This window comes from Seriola lalandi, unplaced genomic scaffold (genome assembly GCF_002814215.2).
Source record: "Seriola lalandi dorsalis isolate HSWRI2012SDOR001 ecotype SW California unplaced genomic scaffold, Sedor1 jcf7180002054331, whole genome shotgun sequence".
Classification (NCBI taxonomy): domain Eukaryota; kingdom Metazoa; phylum Chordata; class Actinopteri; order Carangiformes; family Carangidae; genus Seriola; species Seriola lalandi.
Window position 1 is genome coordinate 66377 of NW_019524884.1, and position 24759 is coordinate 91135.

At 39.7% G+C, this 24759-nt stretch overlaps 2 protein-coding genes across 2 annotated transcripts in view; one reads left to right on the forward strand and one right to left on the reverse strand.

The window, feature by feature from the left end:
* The window catches only part of nlrc5 (NLR family, CARD domain containing 5), a 31455-nt gene extending 23347 nt beyond the window's left edge, over positions 1 to 8108 (reverse strand). Inside the window, exons 1-7 of the mRNA XM_023407217.2 lie at positions 8047 to 8108; positions 6794 to 7137; positions 5562 to 5642; positions 4222 to 4407; positions 3951 to 4105; positions 1688 to 1819; positions 478 to 793 (exon numbers count right to left, since the gene is read on the reverse strand). Of these exons, the coding sequence (XP_023262985.1) occupies positions 478 to 793; positions 1688 to 1819; positions 3951 to 4105; positions 4222 to 4407; positions 5562 to 5642; positions 6794 to 7121 (1198 nt within the window). The 5' untranslated portion in view covers positions 7122 to 7137; positions 8047 to 8108. The remainder of the gene's footprint in view (positions 1 to 477; positions 794 to 1687; positions 1820 to 3950; positions 4106 to 4221; positions 4408 to 5561; positions 5643 to 6793; positions 7138 to 8046) is intronic.
* Positions 8109 to 11279: 3171 nt separating this feature from the next.
* LOC111655730 (myosin heavy chain, fast skeletal muscle-like) lies at positions 11280 to 22159 on the forward strand. The gene is made up of 41 exons (XM_023407228.2): positions 11280 to 11302; positions 11570 to 11612; positions 11893 to 12114; positions 12190 to 12333; positions 12427 to 12583; positions 12671 to 12698; positions 12779 to 12884; positions 12974 to 13066; positions 13155 to 13218; positions 13300 to 13398; positions 13495 to 13598; positions 13700 to 13838; positions 13978 to 14096; positions 14402 to 14551; positions 14651 to 14821; positions 14917 to 15220; positions 15354 to 15418; positions 15511 to 15598; positions 15720 to 15837; positions 15922 to 16045; positions 16407 to 16543; positions 16632 to 16887; positions 16979 to 17221; positions 17307 to 17483; positions 17563 to 17708; positions 17807 to 17897; positions 18001 to 18390; positions 18491 to 18617; positions 18719 to 18837; positions 18919 to 19115; positions 19406 to 19589; positions 19692 to 19857; positions 19975 to 20099; positions 20189 to 20497; positions 20595 to 20798; positions 20903 to 21028; positions 21119 to 21289; positions 21391 to 21495; positions 21602 to 21697; positions 21802 to 21933; positions 22052 to 22159. The coding sequence occupies exons 3-41, from the start codon at positions 11908 to 11910 to the stop codon at positions 22070 to 22072; spliced, it is 5802 nt and encodes a 1933-aa protein (XP_023262996.1). The 5' UTR covers positions 11280 to 11302; positions 11570 to 11612; positions 11893 to 11907; the 3' UTR covers positions 22073 to 22159.
* Positions 22160 to 24759: the final 2600 nt, after the last annotated feature.

The following is a 24759-nucleotide window of genomic DNA, read 5'->3' on the forward strand; positions in this document are numbered from 1 at the left end:
AGTGGGATAACACAACATATATATATATATATATATATATATATATATATATATATATAAAAAGTTGGATGACTCACAAGAGACAGATTATTTTCTCAGATTTTAATTTTAACACCTGTTTTCACAAGCTAAATACTGCTCACGATATGGTAGTCACTATGAGTAACCTGATCTCCAAGTGTGAAATTGTTGGAATGCCCCTTTACTACAGCTATGTTTTCAACAGGAACTTACTATAAATAATTGTATCCAAAACATAAACCAAGTGAACCCAATAACAAAAATCAGCTTCATGACTCATTGACTCAACAGTAACAATATAACATTATACAACATGTGAATTTCATTAAGTCATTGTATATCAAACCAGCCACTGACTCACAGAAATTGCAGAGACAGATTAAACCAACATTGATCTGTCTCTGTAGGAATTAAGCAGATATGACTTCATGAATATAAAACCATCCACATTTTTACCTTTTACCCCAAAGAAGTTGTTGACATACTCCTTGATCTCATGGCAGTCCCATCCCAGCAGCTGCCCCACTTTGTCTGATATGCCCTCCAAATCCATGACATCACGCACACGGCAGGTGACCAGCACAGTGCATCCTGGAAGAAGCTGACGTTTTAATAACCCTGAGATGAGGTCTGCAATGGGCAGAGGGGTTTCTGGGTCCAACAGTTCTCTCTGCACATCCTGTCTGGTGACTTTGCTGTAAAACTCATCATATCCATCCAGCACCCAACAGCTTTGCTCTGGATTGGAAAGGAGGTAATCCACAACGGCTCTCTGTATTGTTAGAACAACAAAAGATACGTATTAGTTCACCTAATTGAAAAGTATTATTGGCTGTGACTTGGTTGTTACAGTTGTTTAAATACAATTCAGTGTAGTTATTAGTCATAATAACACAATCATCAATCAAGGTTGTGGAACAGTTTCAACTGCACTGTGGCAAGTGGTAACTTTGAGTGACACACGCTCATGCAGCTCTTTGGAGATCAAGAACAACTGCATCAAATATCATACCTGCATCTTCTCCAGGAGCTTTTCAAATACCTGACAATAGTAATGATGGACTCCCACTATTATTGACAGCATAATAACCAACCACACCCACCCCACCACACCTTTGAAACATATGCACTTGTCTATAATAGTCTATTAAGTAACTCCTGTATTTCAGTCTGACTAACTCATAATCTCCGGCTTTCACATCTTCTTTTGTCTGCCTAAGAAACTCGGTATATCTCTCCTTCTGGGGATGTTTTATTTTATTATGATTTCAAGGGGAATTCTGAATTGTACCATTGCCACCATTTCTCTCTTGGCACCAGAGAGCTTTACGAATACGGTTCCTTGTGGCATGCCAATCCACCTGAGAGCAGTCTGAACGTAGATTTCAGGACAGGACTGCTGTAGGTGTTGAGCCAAATGTAATCAGCTGATTTAAAATGATATTTTCAGGGGTGCCTAATGGTTACATCGTATACCACAAAACAGCGGTTGGATCCTAGCCAGGGGAACTTTGTTGAATGCCATACCTCCTTTCTCCCCATATTTCCTGTCTCTCTACACTGTCTGTCAAATAAAGGCAAAAACGCCAAATAAATTAATAAATAAAAAAATTAATTTAACACCAGAGAAGTCCTGATTACTGTTCTAGTATTTCACCGGATATACCTTTTCTTCGTCACCGCCTTTTGGCGGGAAGTAGTGTCGGAATAGCAGATCAGACAGGGAGAGAGGGCCGGACAGTAGATTGAGCTGACGAAACTCCAGCAGGACGAACAGATAGGATGATGGGATGGGACCCTGGTTGATAAGAGAGAGCAAAAAGAACATAACATATAGACAAAAACATAATATACAGACAAAAACCAGGGTGTAAAAACCTGATCCTCATCCAACACAACAAATATTCAGCATCTCTCATTCTGCATGCTGATCTCGGAAAATATAGCCTGTGTAACAGCCTCCCTTTAACGGTTTCCTGTGGTGTGATGTGTATAGAGCCTGACAGATTTATCAGCCCCAAAAATCCAATATCAGGCTAATGTGGGGCTCTAGTTGTGTATTGTCTTAAATGTGCTTTTAGGTTCAGACAGGGCTCCAGACTAACTTTTCAACTGGTAATACTGGTGCTACCAACTTTACCAGTTGGAGATGATTTGGTTGCACCCTTTTTTTCCCCATTCCATTATCAATGATGTGGTCATAAACAAACTTGCATTCCTTGGTGGAGACGTCAGTGGCACAAACAATCATTCATGATAGGCAGAGCCAATTTAGTCACCAGTCTTTTCCCAGAGGTTGTCTGATAACACACCTATAAGCCAGGCACAGGCGATGTTGTTGGCATAGGTTGGATTCACATTCAACCTGTTGAATTTAGTGATCAGGAGTTCCTCTTTCACTATGTTATAGCCAGTAACTGAACTTCCTTTTTTTTTTTTATTACTTTTTTGCAGGTTTTACAAATGATCAAATTCATCACTTATTTCAATCATCCTGCCACATTTATACAGTTATACAAGAAATGAAATAAAAATAGAAAAAGAAAGGGAAGGGAAAAAAAACATTTTAATTAATATATTTACAGTTTTCTATTCCACTCCATTTATTTCTTTGACCCATTTACTCCAGTTTCTCATGAATTCCTCCTCTCTGTTTCTCAACCTATAAGCACTTCTTTCCATTTCTTTAATGTCTTCACCTGTTAGTTTCCATGCGTTAATAGTATTGAACTTCATGACCATTTAATTCTCCTCTGTTGAGCCATTATTTTCATCTAACCACTAACCCCCCCCCCCACCAAAGGGGTGGGGGGTGGGGGGGTTGTAACTGTTGTTGTGCAACTTCAAGTTTCAAGCTGAAGCTGTGTTGATCTCCCAACAAGCTTGACTGCAATGGATGGGCCCTACTGCCAACAATACCCACATAGCATAGCATTTCCCTCATACCGCAGCCACGTGCACTGCATTGTGGTTGAAAGTAGTAGCTTTTCCTCTTCACTGACATACTCGGTCTCTTCCTGCCTGCACCTGCACTCTCACTGCAGTCTGCACTCTCATCATCCGTTGTGTCTGAGTCTGGACCTCCCGTTGGCTCTTCCTTTCCACCAGTGTCTTCCTCCTCATTTTGTTTTTTTTTCTTTTTTTACAATAATCAGCTATAGACTGCTTCATATTTGCAACATGGCAACAATGAAATAGATTGTCTTGCAAATTTCATGATGATGAAAGTGGAGAAAGCAACTGAGCCAGTAAAGAAGAAAAGGTACTACTTTGAACAACAATGGCTTATGCCATACCAATGCCAGACAGGCCACAAAACTCCCTAATCATCATCATCATGCACTGATACAAACGCAACCACGTGAAATTTTAACTCACAAACTCTCAAAAAATGGTCACATGTTCAACCATTTTGGTCGTAGTCTGGAGCCCTGGTTGGACAGGATTTGGGCAGCCTGCCCTCATCCCCAACATGAACAAAACACAAACATTACAACAGCAGTTTTCTTAGAGAGGCAGTGCACCTGGGTACTGTTACAGTGTTGTGGATATCATTAAAAGAGTACTGCACTGATTAAGCATTGGACTCCACAAATAATGTTTTTTTTAATCCACATTCTTGGCAAAAAACTTGGCACCTACATTACCCAAAATACAACTGGACCACAGGCAGTTTGGTTGGAAACTTGCATGTGTCATCATGGTCATGTGTGATTTTTTGTCATTTTCAGACTTGCAGTCTTCCGCCCCAACCAACGCGGAGTCATGTGACAACACTTGAGGACATTTATCAAACTGTATGTAGTTTGCTCCGGAGCCACAAAAGACTTGATACAATTTTTTCACATATGCAATGATACTCATCAACACCTACGTAGATATATTTACCTAAAATAACTATTGACTAATGAGAAAGAATGTCAACTTACAAGTCCCTGTGCCCACTGCTGTCCTAATAAAGACATCAGGAGAGTTTTTCCTGATCCAGCCTGACCAGCGACAGCTGTCACCTTTCCTGCACATCCTTGGAGGAAGGTCTCTAATGTCACTTTAGACTCCAAAGACCCAAAATCCCCAACCAGCTCTGGGTTTGGTGAAGAAAATATGTTTAGTTAGTGGACAACAGACTTTAATTATGCATGATTAGGTAAGTTCTGTCTTCATGGCCACGCCCGTACAATAAGAAGACGTTATTCTGACCTGGTGTTCTGCTCCCTCTGTCTGATGGCCCAGGGGTTTGATCAGGTCTGTCCCTGCCTCTGTTTGCTGTCCTTAGGCTGACCCACACATTCTCCAGCTGGACCTCCTTCACCAGACCCACGCTCAGACGCTCCCACCTCCTCTGCAGCAAACTAATCACTCCAGCAATGTAATGCTCCCAGTGGTCTGTATGAAGAGTACATTATAAAACACATTATTTGTAGAGGGCAGTTTCTTTGAGGAGAAAATCCTTCATCTTGAGAAGGTGCAAAGTTGAAGGAATAAAAAAAAAGAAAAAAAGCCCTATTTTGAATAAACTGCATCACAGGGGTGAATTATGACTTTTTAAAAATGTAATTCCAGTTTCAACAGACAAATTCTACTTCAGGCATAATGATGTACATGAAGTCCCTTTGACCCACTCAACATATAGGATACAAAATTTAGAAAATTTGTATCATTTAGTTTGGAAATGTCTGTGTATAAAATGACTCATAAAATCCAAAACACTTGTAAGTACACAAACACAATTTACAGTAACTGAACATGGAGTTGATTCTTAGTCCTTCTCAAGTAACCTGGCTTTGGTACACACACACTAAGAGAAGTGGGTTAGCCCTGGTAACGCAATACCTAGTAAAAGACACATAGTAAACATTCCTGGTTAACTGTCATAGTTAACACATTACCGTGGAATGAAAACATCTCATACCTTTCTCCTTTGGTTTGTACTATCTGCGCAAACTCAGTTTGCAATTTTATGGTTATGTCTTAAACACTGGTTGCAAGCAACACTTACTAACACTGTTTATATTATGACCTATTTCTGCTCTGCTCTATGTACAGGTCAGGAAATGTGCAAGTGCAAAGATGAACCTGAATGACACTTTAACATGGATGTATTATGAGTTTTGGATACAAAGTTTCAAGACTGAACATATTTCAATGAGTTATTTCACTAAGACACCAAAAAGGTAAGATGGCAGCTCATAAAACATGTAATTATGCGTCTTTGTCTGCATTTCCTTATCCCTTAGACTTTACACTGAGCTTTTCACAGCTGTAAGAAAGTTTAGTAAATATCTAAAAGAAAATCACAAAATCAATTCACAAAAGTTACCTGGTATTCTGTTCATTGTGCTTAGCGGACAGTTATATAGGCATGTCTTTAAGAAAAATGCTTTTAGGTTGTAGGGGATTTGCAATTGCCACTAGGACAAACTGGCAACATTCTGATTCTGCCACATCATATCTGATTCTCTATGTAAATCCATGGACTTTTTGTGCATGTGAATGTAGCTGCAATGGAACAAATCTGAAGTGTTGTGTGCATGTTCTACCAATCCGTGGCCGTTTGATGAGCTGCTGCTCTGAAGGCGGCGAAGGCAACTCCTCATTCCTTAGACTGGGACCAGAACTATCTACAGTGCAAAAAACAAACACAACATATACAGTGTGTAAAAATACTGGGCAATACTAGAAAAGACTAATGCTGTCAACTGCACTGCAAGAGTTTTAGATGTTCTCTAAAGACTATTCTTAGCCCTTAACTTTTGGTTTCTAAATCATATAGAGAAAAAATCCTAAATTGAACCAATAGAAACAAGTCATGTGACATCCTGAAAATTGTTGATGCTTGTCCCCACAGCTACCTTTCATTTTCATTTTTTCACTTACTTTGTCAGTAAGGCTACAGTATTGGGTTAATTTGGTTGAAAAGAATTGATAAATGATGATCAAGAATTTAAAATTGATTTTAGCATTGCAGAAGATGAGGAAAAAAAATGTGCTGTTAAAAATCTAACTACAATATATTTAATTTGTGTCACCTACCAAGTGATCCACATTTCATTTTGAGAGCTGCTTTGGGTGTGCCAAATATTAAAATACACAACAGCAGTACAAAGTCAACAACACGCATGTTGTGGAACAGTAGCCGCCTGTAAGTGGCCTAAGGTTAATGAATTGAAGAAATGTTGCCTGTTTAATCATTGGATGTATAGTAGGTATAGTATGCAAGTAAATTAAACACAAAATTAATGAATTTTTGTTAACTGTGGAATAAAGGCTGTAATGTTCTGTAACTGTCACTGCAGAACTGGTAGGAGGGCAGAAAACTGCAACAGCACTGTTTAATGTGAGGTTGCACTTCTGGCCACAGCCTGCTGTAATCGAAGGTGGTTTCCAGCTATCACAATAAAAAAGAAAGTAAATTGAAGTAAGTGAGGTCACAGGTTCTGCCTTCTGCCAGGTTCTGTTTTTGTCCCCCACATAAACGTTACATTTTATTTCATATTCCTTCTATAGACTGCCTTTAACACAATGAGCTATTTTTTCTGCTAAACCCTGAGATATGAGCATGATATACATGATGTATGTGTATGAAACTATAAACACTAACTTTAATGACTTGTTAAAAAGACCATTGTTGTTATGTTTTACTGTCTGTTTCAGCTTGCATGTCGGCCACTGACCAATGCTCTCACATAGAAAATGGTGCAGGTAGTGTATAAACCTTGAAGTCAAGGACTAGCATCACTTGTCAACATTTATAGCTTCATTTCATACTCACTGATTGCATATCCAGCCACTGTCATGAGCCTCGAATCCAGGCGCATGGGCATATTTTCACACCAGATACACATGGTTTGAAGGAAGTTGCCGCAATCTGCAGCGCTGGCCACCTTGAAGTGCTCCAACATGGCTCTGATGAGTTCTGGTGGTGGAGAGCTAGTGGGGCCCAGACGGTCAACGTTGCACGTGGCCCCACTCGGCATCATTTGCCACAGTTTCATTATGACAGAGGGTGACTGACTGCTAAGGACGTGGAACAGTTCTAAGGATTCCTGAGCCAAGACGGAGTTCACATTTTCGTTGCCAGGGTCAACCTCATCATCCATGGTCAGACTCCATCAGCTGATACACAAACGAGCAAACATGAGGACCAGCACACATACTGTGTATAAATTCACAAACAATCAGCTTTAGATTTATGATGACACCTATTTAACCTGAAATGCAAGCACTTAGACTTCTTATTTTTCATGTTAGTAGTAGGAAAATCAACACAAACATAAATACTTCACATACCCACACTTCAGAGGGCCATCATTGCTGACCACTAACACCATCATCATCACACTAAAGGCCACCGTTTGCAAAAATGGATGTGGTGGGGCAGTCCAGCTCACTTCATATGCATTATCAACAAGAAAATGCACACATATTCTTTCATTTAAAATGTTCTTCCTTTTTTATAGCGGTGATCTGGTTGTCTTTCTCAGCCCATGTGTTTAATCAGCTTTTTATAACTACATCTTTCCTGTATGTCTATCTTTTGAATTATATGTTGTTCAACTAAAATACAGCGGTTCTATTGAAGGACGCTGCTCATTTAAGTCTAATTTAGGAAGATTTAGTGGGTTATTAATAGGAAACAGACTAAGGCATATATGGTTAAGAGCTCATTTCTAACAGCAGACAATGACCGCGTGTTGAGCAGCAGTTTTTAATGCGCGTTTTTATGTAGTTAACTAGTGCGCACTGGTTATACTTCATTTATTCTTTTTAGGGTGGTCAATAAGCCTGACGTGTCTCCAATGTAAATGTTTTATCTTTGGAAAGCTCAAGGAGGACAGAAAATGCGCCTTTCTTCCTCACATCAGCCCAAAATGGATCAGAGCCGAGGTCATTCGAGGTAACGAGAACAGGCTGCTGGGTCCTCTCCGTGTAACCCTACGTAGACCCGTTTAAGTCTATACTAAACCGTGCGGTTCGGTTCGTGTAGAGGTTAGTTAACACTAAAAAATGATAATACGCACTCACCAGCAACTGTTGTGGCAGACTGCATCTCTCTGCAGCCAGGGTCTCTATTACTTTAAAACGAAACCAAAGGCAGGATGGGGAGTTTTGGTTTCGTTTTTGACTTGTGTGCAGTTTGGGCAGACAGTCCTTAACGGACTGACCAGAAAGAGCAGATCGATTATTAGAGCACTTCGCTGTGTAAAGTATGTTTTAATCAACGGATTCTGTCGGAGCGACGTTTCATAAGACCTGTTCATAACTGACTCAGCTCTTTCAGGACAATACTGTTGTGTTGACAGGAATCACACTGTCTCAACGCTGCTTAGCAGCAACAGCCAGAGCTCAGGAAGAGCAGAAGCAGGCAGTGCTTGCTGCCGTTTAACAGTCGTTAGGGGCAGGTAGCCAATGACTGTGTCTGAGGCACATCTCGGATCCGAATAAGGTTTAATTTAATATTGCAATTTAACTATAAGTATTGAATGGATGAATTAGAGTTGGTTAAAAAAGTCAAATCTTGTTATAAATATCTTAGAGAGAGCAAGTTTAGGCTCAGACTGGTGATCTGTCATCTGCAAGAGCCCCAGTCCAGTCAGGATCCACTGCAGGAGGTGTAGGAGACTCTTGAGCTATGGCTGACACTGTGTATAGCTGTGTCATTTGACTTTATCCACCAATGTTAATACATACTTGTGGCAATAATCTGATTTTGAGTGGTCTGAGATTCTAAGAGGAGATGACCAGTTATTTTTACGATCCAATCATTTGCTATGATCCAGAAAAAGAACTAGAGCCTGTTGTAATGAATGTTCATTATCAAATATTTGAATTTAAGTCAGAAGCATCCCTGATCTGTTCCCTGAGAAAAACACTTTTGCTTCACAACAAAAATGTATCACCACAAGTGAAGTGTAATATTTAAAGCAGATTTTCTTATCTCAGGGAGACAGAACAAACAAGATGCCCCGTCTGTCTGCTCATTCCCTCTGCCCCTGGTGGACTGCAGTCCCTTTTATCCTAATTTTTTTAGACATAAATAGATCATACCATAAGTGGTCAAAGTGTTTCTATACTATGCTGTTTCACTTTGGTAACTGGTCTGCTGACTGGCTTTTTACAAAAGCTTCAACAAATGACTTGTGCCTAAAAAACTCCCACCCCACCAGACCGCCCGACCTCTGACCCTGTAGCTTCCCCCTCCATTCTTAGTATTCTGACACATATCTCATTACATAGGACACACGTAATTAGATAGACGCTGCACACCAAATGTTAGCTGAGCCTACAAGACATCGCGTAAAGAAAGAACTTTAATTAACTGATTAAAAAGTGTTGACAGTTAAGACTGTTGTAATAATCACCCGTTGGATTTTTAGTCCTTGTGGGACATTGGGGCTAAGGACATACGGAAGGGGCTAAGAAAATTTGTTAAATTCATAAATCGATGAGATTGATTTTCTCTTTGACAACTGGGTTTTAAAAGTTAACGTCTTGTTTGAATTCAGCAGAAGTAATCATCATGTTCTGTGGGCATATATGATTAGGACAACATGTCAGAAAGATAGCCATTCTTTTTACCTCACGCTTGTGGTACAAATGTGACCTTACTATTTGACTTATTTGTTCTTCTCTCTCCTGACATACCTTCAGTAGATTGTTGTATTTGGATAATTAGCTACATAGACATCATATCTACATCATACATGTCTTTTCAATCAATTCAGTAAACTACATATCAGTACACCAATAAGGCATTTCATAGGCATCCAAGTGAGTAAAATGCAGTGTCATGGCAATATTTTCCTGTCAGCACTGACATTACATCTCCTAACGATAAAAGTAGTCCTCTTCTTTGCTCAAAATAGATTTTTTGCTTAATCAATATAGAGTCAACCAATCCAAGGCAAGCCTCGTACCCTCCCACTATTTGATGATTTGCTGACTTCTTTGACTGTTATACAGTAGCCTTAAACACTTCTCAAATTACATGACAGAGGGGCACCCCTAACAAATGTAGCTCAAAGGGGGAGAGCATGTGTTCCTCTTTGCACCCCAAGTTAGATGACAACTGGCTCACTCTGACCACTAAATCAAACCGTCTGTATACCTATACTGTAGAATGAATTTCCTCACAGAGAATTTATTTTCCAGGAGACAGTGACATTCCTGTGAAATCATGTTAAATTAGTTTAGAAGACAATGTACATGCCAATGACATATACATTGTTTCTACAAACAGAACAGTAAGTTGTTGTATAATAATTAAAAAAAAAATTTAAATCATGAATTATTACATTCTGTTAAATTTTAGATTACTTAGTGAATTATAGATTGCATAGACAAATCAGGGTACATTTACATGTGCACAGCAAAAAGCCCCAGAATAATTAAATTTGAATTACATATATATAAAACAGTTTGGATTTTTCCACAGAGAAAAAAAACAATTCTGAGCTTTGATGGAGTGGAAAATGATTCCTAAGACTGCATGGTTTACTCATGCTTTTAGCTTGAAAAATTAAGTGCAGCATCATGTGAGTACCAACATTACTATCCCTCTAATTTGCTTAAAAAGAAAATCATCTGCTCCACTCTCCTGATCTCAACCCAAGCAGGTTTACTGGGAGGCAAGAGAGATTCAAACAAGTACAACCACAGACAAATCACCTGTACCCAGCCATCAGCTTGCTGCAAGCAAAAAAAAAGAACTGTCATCCATCTCCACCATGTATGTTCTTACTAAGTGCTAACTGTAAAATTTAAAACAAGTTTGCATTCCTAACATGAACATAAAATCTCTAAACATAAATCAAAACATAAAACAAAGAACATTCTACTTTAAAGGTTTTCATAGGTTTCATTACAGTACCAAACAGTGCAAAGAATTTCTCACTTTTAATGTTTTGAAACTACAGTGTTTCAAAATAACACTAGTGAACTAAGAGGATGATATTGGGAAATATAACACACTCAACGAATTAATGTTAAAGGTGTTTATACCTTAAGCTGTGGAATTTTATATGAAACCATTGATCCCTCTACTGTCTATATGTATATATATATATATATATATTTGTGTGTTTGAGTCACATTAGAAAGGATTTTACTAAAGTTAGTGCCAGCAAAATATTTCAAATGCTTCAAGGCTCCACTGTCATACCATATTTGGCATGTTAGCCTGCTTTGGCCCTTTGCTTTGTAAGCAAACCTGACTGAATATAAGGAGTCTGCAAGGAGCTTCAGAGTGTGTGGTGGAAGATCGGTGAAGCTCCAGTCTGTGGTGAGACCATCTACTATTAAGCATTGCATCATTTACATGTACTCCTCATTTTTTTAATCAGTTAACAGAATATAATGTCATGTAAAAGTAAAAATATGTACTGTGTATATATATTATTATTACTATTATTAAGTGCATATTATGCTTTCCTCTAAAACAAAATTACATTTGTTTTTTCTTGTATCTTTGAAACAACATGTGTGTGATATTTCAACAATTAACATTCTGTAATTTCCTGCACTGACTAAAGCATAATGTTTTCAACAGGATTCTGCAATATAATATTCTTTTCACAAAGGGAAAGGGTAAGGTATGTACAAATTTTACCATTGATTACTTTTTTAAACATACAATGGGGTCCAAAATGTTTTACTAGGTTTATCAGTGGGCCCAGGTGTGCATACAATTTGGATAAAACATACATAATGGCTAGTGTTAACAGTTGTGAAAAACCTCCTGAAATAATGTAAGGACATTATTTGCTGTAGACAGGTTAACAGTTAAGTAACATATCATACACTTAGCCCCTGCTCAACCACATGAAGAGAAAAAATCAATCTAAGATTGCTGTTGTTTGACTTGCTACACAGACATAAGCCGCCACCATGAGTACGGACGCAGAGATGGCCTTGTATGGCAAAGCTGCCATTTACCTCCGTAAGCCAGAGAAGGAGAGAATTGAGGCTCAAAACAGACCCTTTGATGCCAAGAGTGCCTGCTATGTCGTTGATGCCAAGGAGCTCTACTTGAAGGGAACAATCCTCAAGAAAGACGGTGGCAAAGTCACAGTCAAAGTCCTGGACACACAGGAGGTTTGTATCATAAAATCAGACTTAAATACGAGCTACATGTGATCAGCTCTCATTGTGACCAATGTCCTGTTGCAGGAGAAGACAGTTAAAGAAGATGACGTCACTCCAATGAACCCTCCCAAGTTCGACAAAATTGAGGATATGGCCATGATGACCCATCTCAATGAAGCCTCTGTCCTGTATAATCTCAAAGAGCGTTATGCAGCATGGATGATCTACGTAAGACTGCCAGATGATCAAAGACAATATTGAAATTGACAATACTTCTAGGAAACATGGAGTTAACCATTATGTCTCCATGTTCACTTTCAGACCTACTCTGGGTTGTTCTGTGCCACCGTGAACCCCTACAAGTGGCTCCCAGTGTACGATGCTGAGGTTGTAAACGCTTATAGAGGCAAGAAGCGTATGGAGGCTCCACCCCACATCTTCTCTGTCTCTGACAACGCTTATCAGTTCATGCTTACTGGTATGTCCTTAACAATGTCCAATGTGTTTTATATGAGGTTTCTGTTACAGACGCAAACAGTTAATTCATTTTTTCTTATTTCAACAGATAGGGAGAACCAGTCTGTCTTGATCACGTAAGTTTCACATTTATTGACTTTTTTGACGATAATCAAATATCTTGATCAAATTCTTATAAGTCTCTGTTTATACCCAGTGGAGAATCTGGTGCTGGAAAGACTGTGAACACCAAGCGTGTCATCCAGTACTTTGCCACAATCTCAGTTGGGGGAGACAAGAAGAAGGAACCAAGCAAATTTCAGGTATGTTATGATGACAAGATCTCTGAATGTATAAATATACTTACAAAAAAGAATCTTTTTCTAATATAATTATTAAACTTGGATTATAGGGGTCACTGGAGGATCAGATTATTGCAGCCAATCCCCTGTTGGAGGCCTATGGTAATGCCAAAACTGTGAGGAATGACAACTCTTCTCGTTTCGTAAGTATGGAGTGATTTCTACAAGAGAAAATTCTTCTTACACATTTCCCATGTGAAGAGACTTAAACAATTACTCTGTTCCAAACAGGGTAAATTCATCAGGATCCATTTCGGCACAACTGGCAAACTGTCTAGTGCTGATATTGAGACATGTAAGTAACAATCTCCATAGTAAATTCAAATGATTGGATTTGAGAATTGGCCAGGTTGTGATTCATGAACAACATTTTCAGATCTGCTGGAGAAGTCAAGAGTGACATTCCAGCTTCCTGATGAGAGAGGCTACCACATCTTCTACCAGATGATGACAAACCACAAGCCTGAGCTGATTGGTAAACAGACTGAGTCACTTCACAATGTCAAAAGTACTTAGTAGAGGTTTGATTAAAAACAATCTATTAAAACTTTTCCCATTTTTTGATCACCAGAAATGTCACTCATCACAACCAACCCCTACGACTTCCCCATGTGCAGCATGGGTCAGATCACTGTTGCCAGCATTGATGACAAAGTTGAGCTGGAAGCCACTGATGTGAGTGATAATTTGCATGTAACCCTAACCCATCAAGATTACTTTTTAAATGGGTTTTGTAATGTGATAACATATTCTGAGGACACATCTTTTGAACACAGAATGCTATTGATACCCTGGGCTTCACTGGTGAGGAGAAGATGAGCATCTACAAGATGACTGGTGCTGTGCTCCACCATGGTAACATGAAGTTCAAGCAGAAGCAGCGTGAGGAGCAGGCTGAGCCCGATGGCACAGAGGGTGAGTATTTAGTGTCATATCAAAGTGAACAATGTGCAATATACAGTAGTAAAGTTCTTGATTAAACTGGTTTCAGTCATATCATGATTGGAAATCAGACACTGTATATATTAACTGTAAATGATTGAACTATTTTCAGATGCTGACAAGGTTGCTTACTTGTTGGGTCTGAACTCCGCTGACATGCTGAAGGCTCTGTGCTATCCCAGAGTGAAGGTCGGAAATGAGTTTGTCACCAAGGGACAGACTGTACCTCAGGTAAACATGAAGTATTATTTCACTAAAAAAAAAAAGAAAAGAAGAAAAATGATTAGAAAAAAAGATTATGTTAGTTACAGGGAATTAGTATAGCAAGGAGTTCATTAGAAAAAAGAAATGCAATAGCATTGTTCAATTTATTCCCATTTTAATTCGTTTTTTTTTTTTTTTTTTTTTTTTACAGTACATGTTAAATGCACAATGTAGAATATCTCATTAGAAGATGCCCATAATAACAGTGATCCAGCATTTTACAGAGAGTTGACAGACATGACTCATAAAATGATATTCTTGTTTTTATTCAGGTCCTGAACTCAGTGACTGCCCTGGCCAAGTCTATCTATGAGAGGATGTTCTTGTGGATGGTCATCCGTATCAACCAGATGTTGGACACTAAGCAGCAAAGGAACTACTTCATTGGTGTCCTGGATATTGCTGGCTTTGAAATCTTTGATGTAAGCTTAATTCCCCGCAATTCAGCATCCAATACTTGTCATGCCAGAATCCATCTTATTGCCTGTCAGAGTTTAGGCTGACTATTTGTCCCCTCACAGTACAACAGCATGGAGCAGCTGTGCATCAACTTCACCAATGAGAAACTGCAACAGTTCTTCAACCACCATATGTTTGTCCTGGAGCAAGAGGAGTACAAGAAGGAGGGTATTATCTGGGAGTTCATTGACTTCGGTATGGACTTGGCTGCCTGCATTGAGCTGATTGAAAAGGTACACTTTAATTTTGTGATTCTATTGAAAGTTATTGTTCTGGATATTCAAGGACACTGCCACTTCATGACATATCTCTTTACACTTTCATCAAGCCCATGGGAATCTTCTCCATCCTTGAGGAGGAGTGCATGTTCCCCAAGGCCTCTGACACATCCTTCAAGAATAAGCTGTATGACCAGCATCTTGGCAAAAACAGAGCATTTGAGAAGCCAAAGCCCGCCAAGGGCAAGGCTGAGGCCCACTTCTCCCTGGTGCATTATGCTGGTACTGTGGACTACAATATCAGTGGCTGGCTGGACAAGAACAAGGACCCACTGAATGACTCTGTCGTGCAGCTGTACCAGAAGTCCTCAGTTAAACTGTTGGCATTCCTGTATCCACCTGCTGTCGCTGAGGGTATGATACAGAATTAACTACAGTATATTAAAGCACATTTTAAGATTGTATGTACTATCTATGTTTAACTAAATGTTACATGTGTCCCTGTGACTAGTTAGTCTAACAAAACTTTTGTACTTATTATCAAAAGATACTGGAAAGAAGGGAGGCAAGAAGAAGGGTGGCTCCATGCAGACTGTGTCTTCACAGTTCAGGGTAAGTTTTGACAAAGACATTAATTCTAATTTGATACTTAACTTCACATGTGTTACTTTGTTTCACAAAGAATCCCCACTTTGTATCTACAGGAGAACTTGGGCAAGCTGATGACAAACTTGAGGAGCACACATCCTCACTTTGTGCGTTGTCTGATTCCCAATGAGTCCAAGACTCCAGGTACAAAAACATGATCTCATTAGTGTCTGAGTGTGTTGGTTTGGTTTGGGGATGTATAGCGTGGCTACAAAAGAAATAACAATTTATTCACAGTACTAATTGCCAAAACTCTATTCTACAGGTCTGATGGAGAATTTCCTGGTCATCCACCAGCTCAGGTGTAACGGTGTGCTGGAGGGTATCAGAATCTGCAGAAAAGGTTTCCCCAGCAGAATCCTCTATGGTGACTTCAAACAGAGGTATCTGTGAATATCTTTATATAATTTTGGTTCAGACTATATAAAGAAAATGCTCGCACTGATCATGAAATCTCTCATAAAAAGGTACAAGGTACTGAATGCCAGTGTCATTCCTGAGGGCCAGTTCATTGACAACAAGAAGGCTGCAGAGAAGCTACTTGGATCAATTGATGTTGATCATGACCAGTACAGATTTGGAACCACCAAGGTAAGAACCAACGACAAAGACCAAGTAGAGGACAAGGAAAAGAAAAAGATCTAGAGCAGCAGCACCAGCTTATAATTATGAATCGTATGTCATGTATAAACCAATTTACATTTTGCCTGGTTACCCTTTAACCAAGAAGTCTTTTTGACTGTAAAAGTCAACCATTAAGCATAATGGGTAATTGTATTCTATTGTGAATTTTTATACAGACTCTCCTCTGAGGCTGATAAAAAAAGAAACAAAAAAAAAATCACTAAATTTATTTAAGGAATTATATAAAGAATATAGTTGTAGATGCTTTTGGAGTCCTTTATAATGTATAGCACAGACATACAGTAAATTTCTGTTTCTATTTATTCAGGTGTTCTTCAAGGCTGGTCTGCTGGGTACCCTTGAGGAGATGAGAGATGAAAAATTAGCATCCCTGGTCACAATGACCCAGGCTGTCTGCCGTGGATACCTCATGAGAAAGGAGTTTGTGGAGATGACAGCGAGAAGGCAAGTTGAAATCATAAAATTCTGGACACAGACTTGGTATGGAGAATCACAAACAACATTAAATATAATAACAACTTCTTCTCCGCAGGGATGCCATCTATACCATCCAGTACAATGTCCGCTCATTCATGAATGTCAAGCACTGGCCATGGATGAAGGTGTACTACAAGATCAAGCCACTGCTGAAGAGTGCTGAAACTGAGAAGGAGCTGGCTCAGATGAAGGAAAACTATGAGAAGATGAAAACTGACTTGGCTACTGCACTGGCCAAGAAGAAGGAACTGGAAGAGAAGATGGTGTCTCTTCTGCAGGAGAAAAACGATCTGCAGCTCCAAGTAGCATCCGTAAGTACACATGAGCAGACAGCTGTACTTTTTCATGTTTCTGCGATAAGACATTGATGTGCTAACACGATACGTCCATACAATGAACTAGGAATCAGAGAATCTGTCAGATGCTGAGGAGAGATGTGAGGGACTCATCAAGAGCAAGATTCAGCTGGAGGCTAAACTCAAAGAGACATCAGAGAGACTGGAGGATGAAGAGGAGATCAATTCTGAGCTTACCGCTAAGAAGAGAAAGCTGGAGGATGAATGCTCTGAGCTCAAGAAGGATATTGATGACCTGGAACTTACCTTGGCCAAAGTGGAAAAAGAGAAACATGCCACTGAGAACAAGGTTTGTCAAAATGAATATATCCAGCAGATGAAGGAAAATATGGATTATTACCTGTTTAATAACAACAACTTTCTTGTGAACATAGGTGAAGAACCTGACAGAGGAGATGGCTTCTCAGGATGAGAGCATTGCTAAGCTGACCAAGGAGAAGAAAGCTCTTCAGGAGGCTCATCAGCAGACTCTTGATGACCTGCAGGCAGAGGAAGACAAAGTCAACACTCTGACCAAGGCCAAGACCAAGCTTGAGCAGCAAGTTGATGATGTAAGTTTACAAAGTCTCTTGGGTTGGCAAAACATAATTTTCTTGAACATGATAATTACAAATTCATATCAATGTGCAGCTTGAGGGATCTCTGGAGCAAGAGAAGAAGCTGCGTATGGACCTTGAGAGAGCCAAGAGAAAGCTTGAGGGCGATCTGAAACTGGCCCAGGAATCTATCATGGATCTTGAGAATGACAAGCAGCAGTCTGAGGAGAAACTGAAAAAGTAACAGAATTAGTTTTCATCTCTATTTTAAAATAACCATCATGTACACACTCAATAGCTTGGATGAACTCTGACTATGCACTTTATTATTCTCACAGGAAGGACTTTGAAATCAGCCAGCTCCTTAGCAAGGTTGAGGATGAGCAGTCAATGGGCGCTCAGCTTCAGAAAAAGATCAAGGAGCTTCAGGTAACTGATATATTGTATTACATATAACATTAGTGCAATCCTTTAGTATGTTGTGTTTTAACATTGAATGTTTACTGAAAGACAACATATCTACATTTAACAGGCCCGTATTGAGGAACTGGAGGAAGAGATTGAGGCTGAGCGTGCTGCTCGTGCCAAGGTTGAGAAGCAGAGGGCTGACCTCTCCAGGGAACTGGAGGAGATCAGTGAGAGGCTGGAGGAGGCCGGTGGTGCCACTGCTGCTCAGATTGAGATGAACAAGAAGCGTGAGGCTGAGTTCCAGAAGCTCCGTCGTGACCTTGAGGAGTCCACTCTGCAGCATGAAGCCACCGCTGCTGCTCTTCGCAAGAAGCAGGCTGACAGCGTTGCTGAGCTGGGAGAGCAGATCGACAACCTCCAGCGTGTCAAGCAGAAGCTTGAGAAGGAAAAGAGTGAATACAAGATGGAGATCGATGACCTCTCCAGCAACATGGAAGCTGTTGCCAAAGCAAAGGTACATGACACATTAGATAAAAATTTAATAATTAAATATGTGGAATGAATGAAGGAATCATGAATAAAATCTTTCTTTTCTATTTCTTTTTCTTCTCAAGGGAAATCTTGAAAAGATGAGCCGTACTCTTGAGGACCAACTTAGCGAACTGAAGACCAAGAATGATGAAAATATCCGTCAAATCAATGACTTGAGTGCACAGAAAGCACGTCTCCTGACAGAGAATGGTATGTATAAAACGCCATTAAACTACAGGGATTTTTAGTGCACAACTGAGAAGATGAACACAAACTAATATTATGACTAATGTTGATATTTATCACACAAGGTGAGTTCGGCCGTCAAATTGAAGAGAAAGAAGCTCTTGTCTCCCAGCTGACCAGAGGCAAACAGGCCTTCACACAGCAGATTGAGGAGCTGAAGAGACAGATTGAAGAGGAAGTTAAGGTAAGAAAAATTGAAGTGTGTCTTGGTATTACTTAATGAGATCTAGACATTTTGTGCATTCAATTATATTTCTCGTGCCAGGCCAAGAATGCTCTTGCCCATGGACTGCAATCCGCCCGCCATGACTGCGATCTGCTGAGGGAGCAGTTTGAGGAGGAGCAGGAGGCCAAGGCTGAGCTGCAGCGTGGAATGTCCAAGGCCAACAGTGAGGTGGCTCAGTGGAGAACTAAATATGAAACTGATGCTATCCAGCGCACTGAGGAGCTTGAGGAGGCCAAGTGAGTAGCTTTCAAACAATGAAATGACCAGAAGTGTAGCTTTACATTGTAGCTCAACTGACATTTGTGTCACTGGTATCAATACTTGATTTTAAACACGTTTATTGAAACATTCTATAATTTTATTATTTTCTTTGCATTTGTTTAATAATGTGATACACTTTACGCTGCAGTGACACTTCCGTGTCTTTATCTGGATTCTTGAAAATATGTTATTATTGCAAATATATGCAAAAAGTCTGGAAAACAGTGGTTTGAAACTTAAGGAAATTGCACATTTTTTTAAATAGGAAAAAGCTGGCTCAGCGCCTTCAGGAGGCTGAGGAGCAGATTGAGGCTGTGAATTCCAAGTGTGCCTCTCTGGAGAAAACCAAACAGAGGCTCCAGAGTGAGGTGGAGGACCTCATGATTGATGTGGAGAGGGCTAATGGGCTGGCTGCTAACCTGGACAAGAAGCAGAGGAACTTTGACAAGGTAATAATGTTTATGTTGTGTGGCCAAATCATACAAACAATGAAAAGGATTTCTTTGTATTCGCTACATAACTAAGTGAAATATATTAATTGTGTTATTCAGGTGTTGGCAGAATGGAAGCAAAAGTATGAGGAGGGTCAGGCAGAGCTTGAAGGAGCTCAGAAGGAGGCTCGTTCTCTTAGCACTGAGCTGTTCAAGATGAAGAACTCATATGAGGAAGCTCTGGATCATCTGGAGACCATGAAGCGTGAAAACAAGAACCTGCAGCGTGAGTTCTTATCTGATTGTGTTAGCAACTTGACTGTATTTAGTGTAATCAACACTTGTGTTATAGTATTAATAATTTTAAGGCTTAACAATATTAAACCCATGTGTCTCTCTGCAGAGGAGATCTCAGATCTGACTGAACAGATTGGTGAGACTGGCAAGAGCATCCATGAGCTGGAGAAGGCCAAGAAGCAGGTGGAGACAGAGAAGTCTGAGATCCAGACAGCTCTTGAGGAGGCTGAGGTACATTTTTTCATCCAGGGAGAAAAATATTGTTATAATGTAAAAGGTCTGAAGGCAGGGATGAATATTTTATTCTTTGATATCAATAGGGAACTCTGGAACACGAAGAGTCTAAGATCCTGCGTGTCCAGCTGGAGCTCAACCAGATTAAGGGTGAGGTGGACAGGAAGCTCGCAGAAAAAGATGAGGAGATGGAGCAGATCAAGAGGAACAGCCAGAGGGTGACTGACTCCATGCAGAGCACTCTGGATTCTGAGGTCAGGAGCAGGAATGATGCCTTGAGAATCAAGAAGAAGATGGAGGGAGACCTGAATGAGATGGAGATTCAGCTGAGCCATGCCAATCGCCAGGCTTCTGAGTCCCAGAAGCAGCTGAGGAATGTGCAGGCACAACTGAAGGTATTGTTGACACAGTGTTGTTCTACAAACTACAGAATAGTGAGTGGACCTACAATTTGGGGTTGATATGAATATTTTCCTCATATCTTTTAACTAGGATGCTCAACTGCACCTTGATGATGCTGTCAGAGCCCAGGAAGACCTCAAGGAACAGGCTGCTATGGTGGACCGCAGAAACGGTCTCATGGTGGCTGAAATTGAGGAACTTAGAGCTGCTCTGGAACAGACAGAGAGAGGTCGCAAGATCGCTGAGCAGGAGCTGGTGGATGCCAGTGAGCGTGTTGGACTTCTGCACTCTCAGGTGATATTAATTTCTTCAATGATTTAAAAAAACAAATGTGTTCTCAAATAATGTGAAAATGAGGCTTTTGATGACTTATGTGACTCTTTTTTTTAACCTTTCAGAACACAAGCCTTATGAACACCAAGAAGAAGCTTGAGACTGACCTGGTCCAGATCCAGAGTGAAGTTGATGACACTGTTCAGGAAGCAAGGAATGCAGAGGAGAAGGCAAAGAAGGCCATCACTGATGTAGGTTTAAATTTCATTTAGTTACAGTACTACTCCAGCTAAACTGTGTTTTTACCATGACATTTCTAATTCAAATTTGATATTTTCTAGGCTGCAATGATGGCTGAGGAGCTGAAGAAGGAGCAGGATACTAGCGCTCACCTGGAGAGGATGAAGAAGAACCTGGAGGTCGCTGTTAAGGACCTGCAGCACCGCCTGGATGAGGCTGAGAACCTGGCCATGAAGGGTGGCAAGAAGCAGCTCCAGAAACTTGAGTCTAGGGTAAGACAATTAAGTCAATATTTCATCAGTTCAACAAAAATAAGAAAACATACAAAACACATGTATTCCAAATATCATATACATTTTCTGGTTTTCTGAAGGTGCGTGAGCTGGAGTCAGAGGTTGAGGGTGAGCAGAGACGTGGAGCAGATGCTGTTAAGGGTGTCCGCAAATACGAGAGGAGGGTGAAGGAGCTCACCTATCAGGTATAGCTGCAATCTCATTTAACATATATAGTATGAATCAATCTAAGATCACTGTTTACTTCTTATTAAAATATTTAAATGATCAAATTAATATTTTCTATTACAGACTGAGGAGGACAAGAAGAACATTACCAGGCTGCAGGATCTGGTTGACAAGCTGCAGCTCAAGGTGAAGGCCTACAAGAGGCAGGCTGAGGAAGCGGTAAGGGCAAAACATTTACTTCAAACAATGAGAACTTAATACGATATACCATTACTACGCATTGTTTAACTGTGTTGCTATGTTTACTTTACATTGTATTCCAGGAGGAGCAGGCCAATGTTCATCTGTCCAAGTGCAGGAAGGTCCAGCATGAGCTGGAGGAGGCTGAGGAGCGTGCTGACATCGCTGAGTCCCAGGTCAACAAGCTGAGAGCCAAGAGCCGTGACTCTGGCAAGGTAAATGTACAATTCTGTCTCATAAACAAATAAAAATTCAAACTTCATCTGGCAGCAGAAATTTACTGTCAGTTAAAGGTGAACAGATGAAAACCTTTCTTCTTCTTTTTTTTTCTAGGGAAAAGAGGCAGCTGAGTAAACCGCACTTGCTGTTCTGCTTTAACTAATCATACAATATGATTTGAAATATGCTGGAAAAATAAATTTTTTTAGTTGATGCTCTTAAGTTGCTGTCTGTGTGCTGTTTTTCTATCTTGCTGAGAAACAACATCTACAGTTTGTCTGTCCATCCTGGAAGAGGGATCTATTATCTGCTCTTCTTGAGGTTTTTCCCATTTCTTTCCATTTTAAAGGGTCTTTCTTCATCCCCATCCAAGGTCTAAGGATAGAGTTTGATATTCTGTATTGAATGTAAAGACCCTTGAGGCAGATTTGTGATATTGGACTATATAAATGAAACTGACTTCTGACTGTCTTGGTTTCTCTATTAGTATGAATAATTTTATCAATCATTTAGAGCAATATAGACGATATTTGCGTGACTTAATTAGCATAAATCCATCCTACAACGTTCCTAGTCAATATTTAACTATGGCCCAGTGATGTCTCCAGAGACAAATTTTGCCTTGCTGACAACCAGTGGCGGCTGCTGGTCTTATAACGAGGGGAAGCTAATTTTCGGCCTACATCATAAAATGTGTCCGTTTATTTATATGTAAATTCGCAGAGTGACAGAAGAGAGTCGCCAAACACAATGCTAGTTGTTTTTAACAAAGACAAAGTCGCTGAGGATCAGTAACGTCTCCAGATCAACTCCGAACAACGGAATGAAAGACTTGAAAATTTTTCCGGTGGATGCTTATACTTCAAGATCACTGATTTGCTCATTTCGCTGTCAATCAAAAAGTGACTCAGCCTCAGACAGATCATCCAATCATCATGCAGAAGCCGAGCGTCTGGGCCAGCCCACTGTCCCATAGACCCCCAGAGCCGCTGAGCATCCGATGGGCGGGACAAAGCCCAGCATTTATCCAATGACCGTCTAGTTTTGCTGCAGTGGAACAACCCACTCTATGCTTCCCCATTGAAGTCAGTAGACGCTCGGCGTCTACACCGTGTAAAGCACTGTGACGCTGCGGGGATGAATGAGAAGGAAGTCGTGTCGGTTACCTGTGATAAGTAGCTGATTCTGAACAAAAGTTGAACGTGTTCTAGCGCATATTTAGTCAATGAAATGTACACACAACAGTACATATTTGACCACTTATTTTGGTGACATTTTAGGGGAAGCTGAGCTTCACTTGCAGTCTTAGAGCAATCGCCACTGCTGACAACACAATTGAACTCACAGTAGCTACTGATTCTTTTACCATTCTTTTAAAATAACGAGGTAACTTAATCATATGTTGGACTAATGTCTAGATGTATTACCTTGTCAGTTGAATAGCTGAAAAGGGTGCTACTCTGGATGAAGCAAAAACAATTCTTGAGTTGCTGGAATAGGTACGAAAGGCAGCAGCAGTAATTGATGGTGACATAACTTTATGCTCTGACTCTTTCAACACACAATAAGTAAATTAAAGTCAAACTACTAACTCAACGTAGCTAGTTAGCTTTGGTATATTTTATGATATAACACTCTTTGTTGGCACAACTAATCACAAATGCTCAAGTGTGCTTACACTTGACACACACACACACACACACACACACACACACACAACAATATATATGTTGCACATATAACTCTATGCTATTTAACTGCCAGATCGTTTGGATGGCTAAAGTAGCAAACATTTCTAAAGTTAAGCTACTGACTCAACCTAGCTAGTTAGCTTTGGTATATTTTATGATATAACACTCTTTGTTGGCACAACTAATCGCAAATGCTCAAGTGTGCTTACACTTGACACACACACACACACAAACACACACACACACACACACGCAGATAACAATATATATGTTGCACATATAACTCTCTGCTATTTAACTGCCAGATCGTTTGGATGGCTAAAGTAGCAAACATTTCTAAAGTTAAGCTACTGACTCAACCTAGCTAGCTAACTAAAATGAAAATAATTGAGAAAAAATTACATATGCTAATACTAAAATAATCTTAATTGTGATAATAGTTCAAAATGGGTTAAACTATGAACAACATATGCTGACAATAATTAAATAAATATATTAGCACGTTTGACTTTTTTAGTTCGTTTCGGGTTTACTGCAGCCTCACCTGCCAGTGGTCTAGTGTCTTCAAACTGCCGCGCATGCGCCCTCAACTGGTGGCGTATCACTGATACCAGGGCGACATAATTAACGTTTATCATATTGTGATAATGACGTTGGAAAATTAACAAAAAAAAAAAGTTTATTTTATTTGTCAGTTAATTTATTTTTGTATAGGCCTATATAAGATAAACAATCATACATTACTCAAATAGATAGGTACAGTATGAAACTGTTACAGCTTGCTGTTTAATGGCAGTCATCAGTGGTCTGAAATGATCAAGTGGTGTTTTTCTCCCTCTACTGAAGAATGATTAGTCCCATAAAGGCATACGGTGCAGATCAACTATAATGCTTTGGTTTCTCAATTTTTTGTGGCATCATTGTCTAATAAGTGATCAAAAACACATCAACAGAAAAGTTTTCCGATACAAGTAAGTTATGGATTGCGGAATTATTATAGCATTCATCTAGTAAAACCAAGCTTGTATATTTGTAATCTTATCTTTCATTATAAAATGAATTACTATCCACCCAATTAAAATTTAAAATTTAAAAAATGTAATTTAAATGATGATGTGATGAGAATAAATT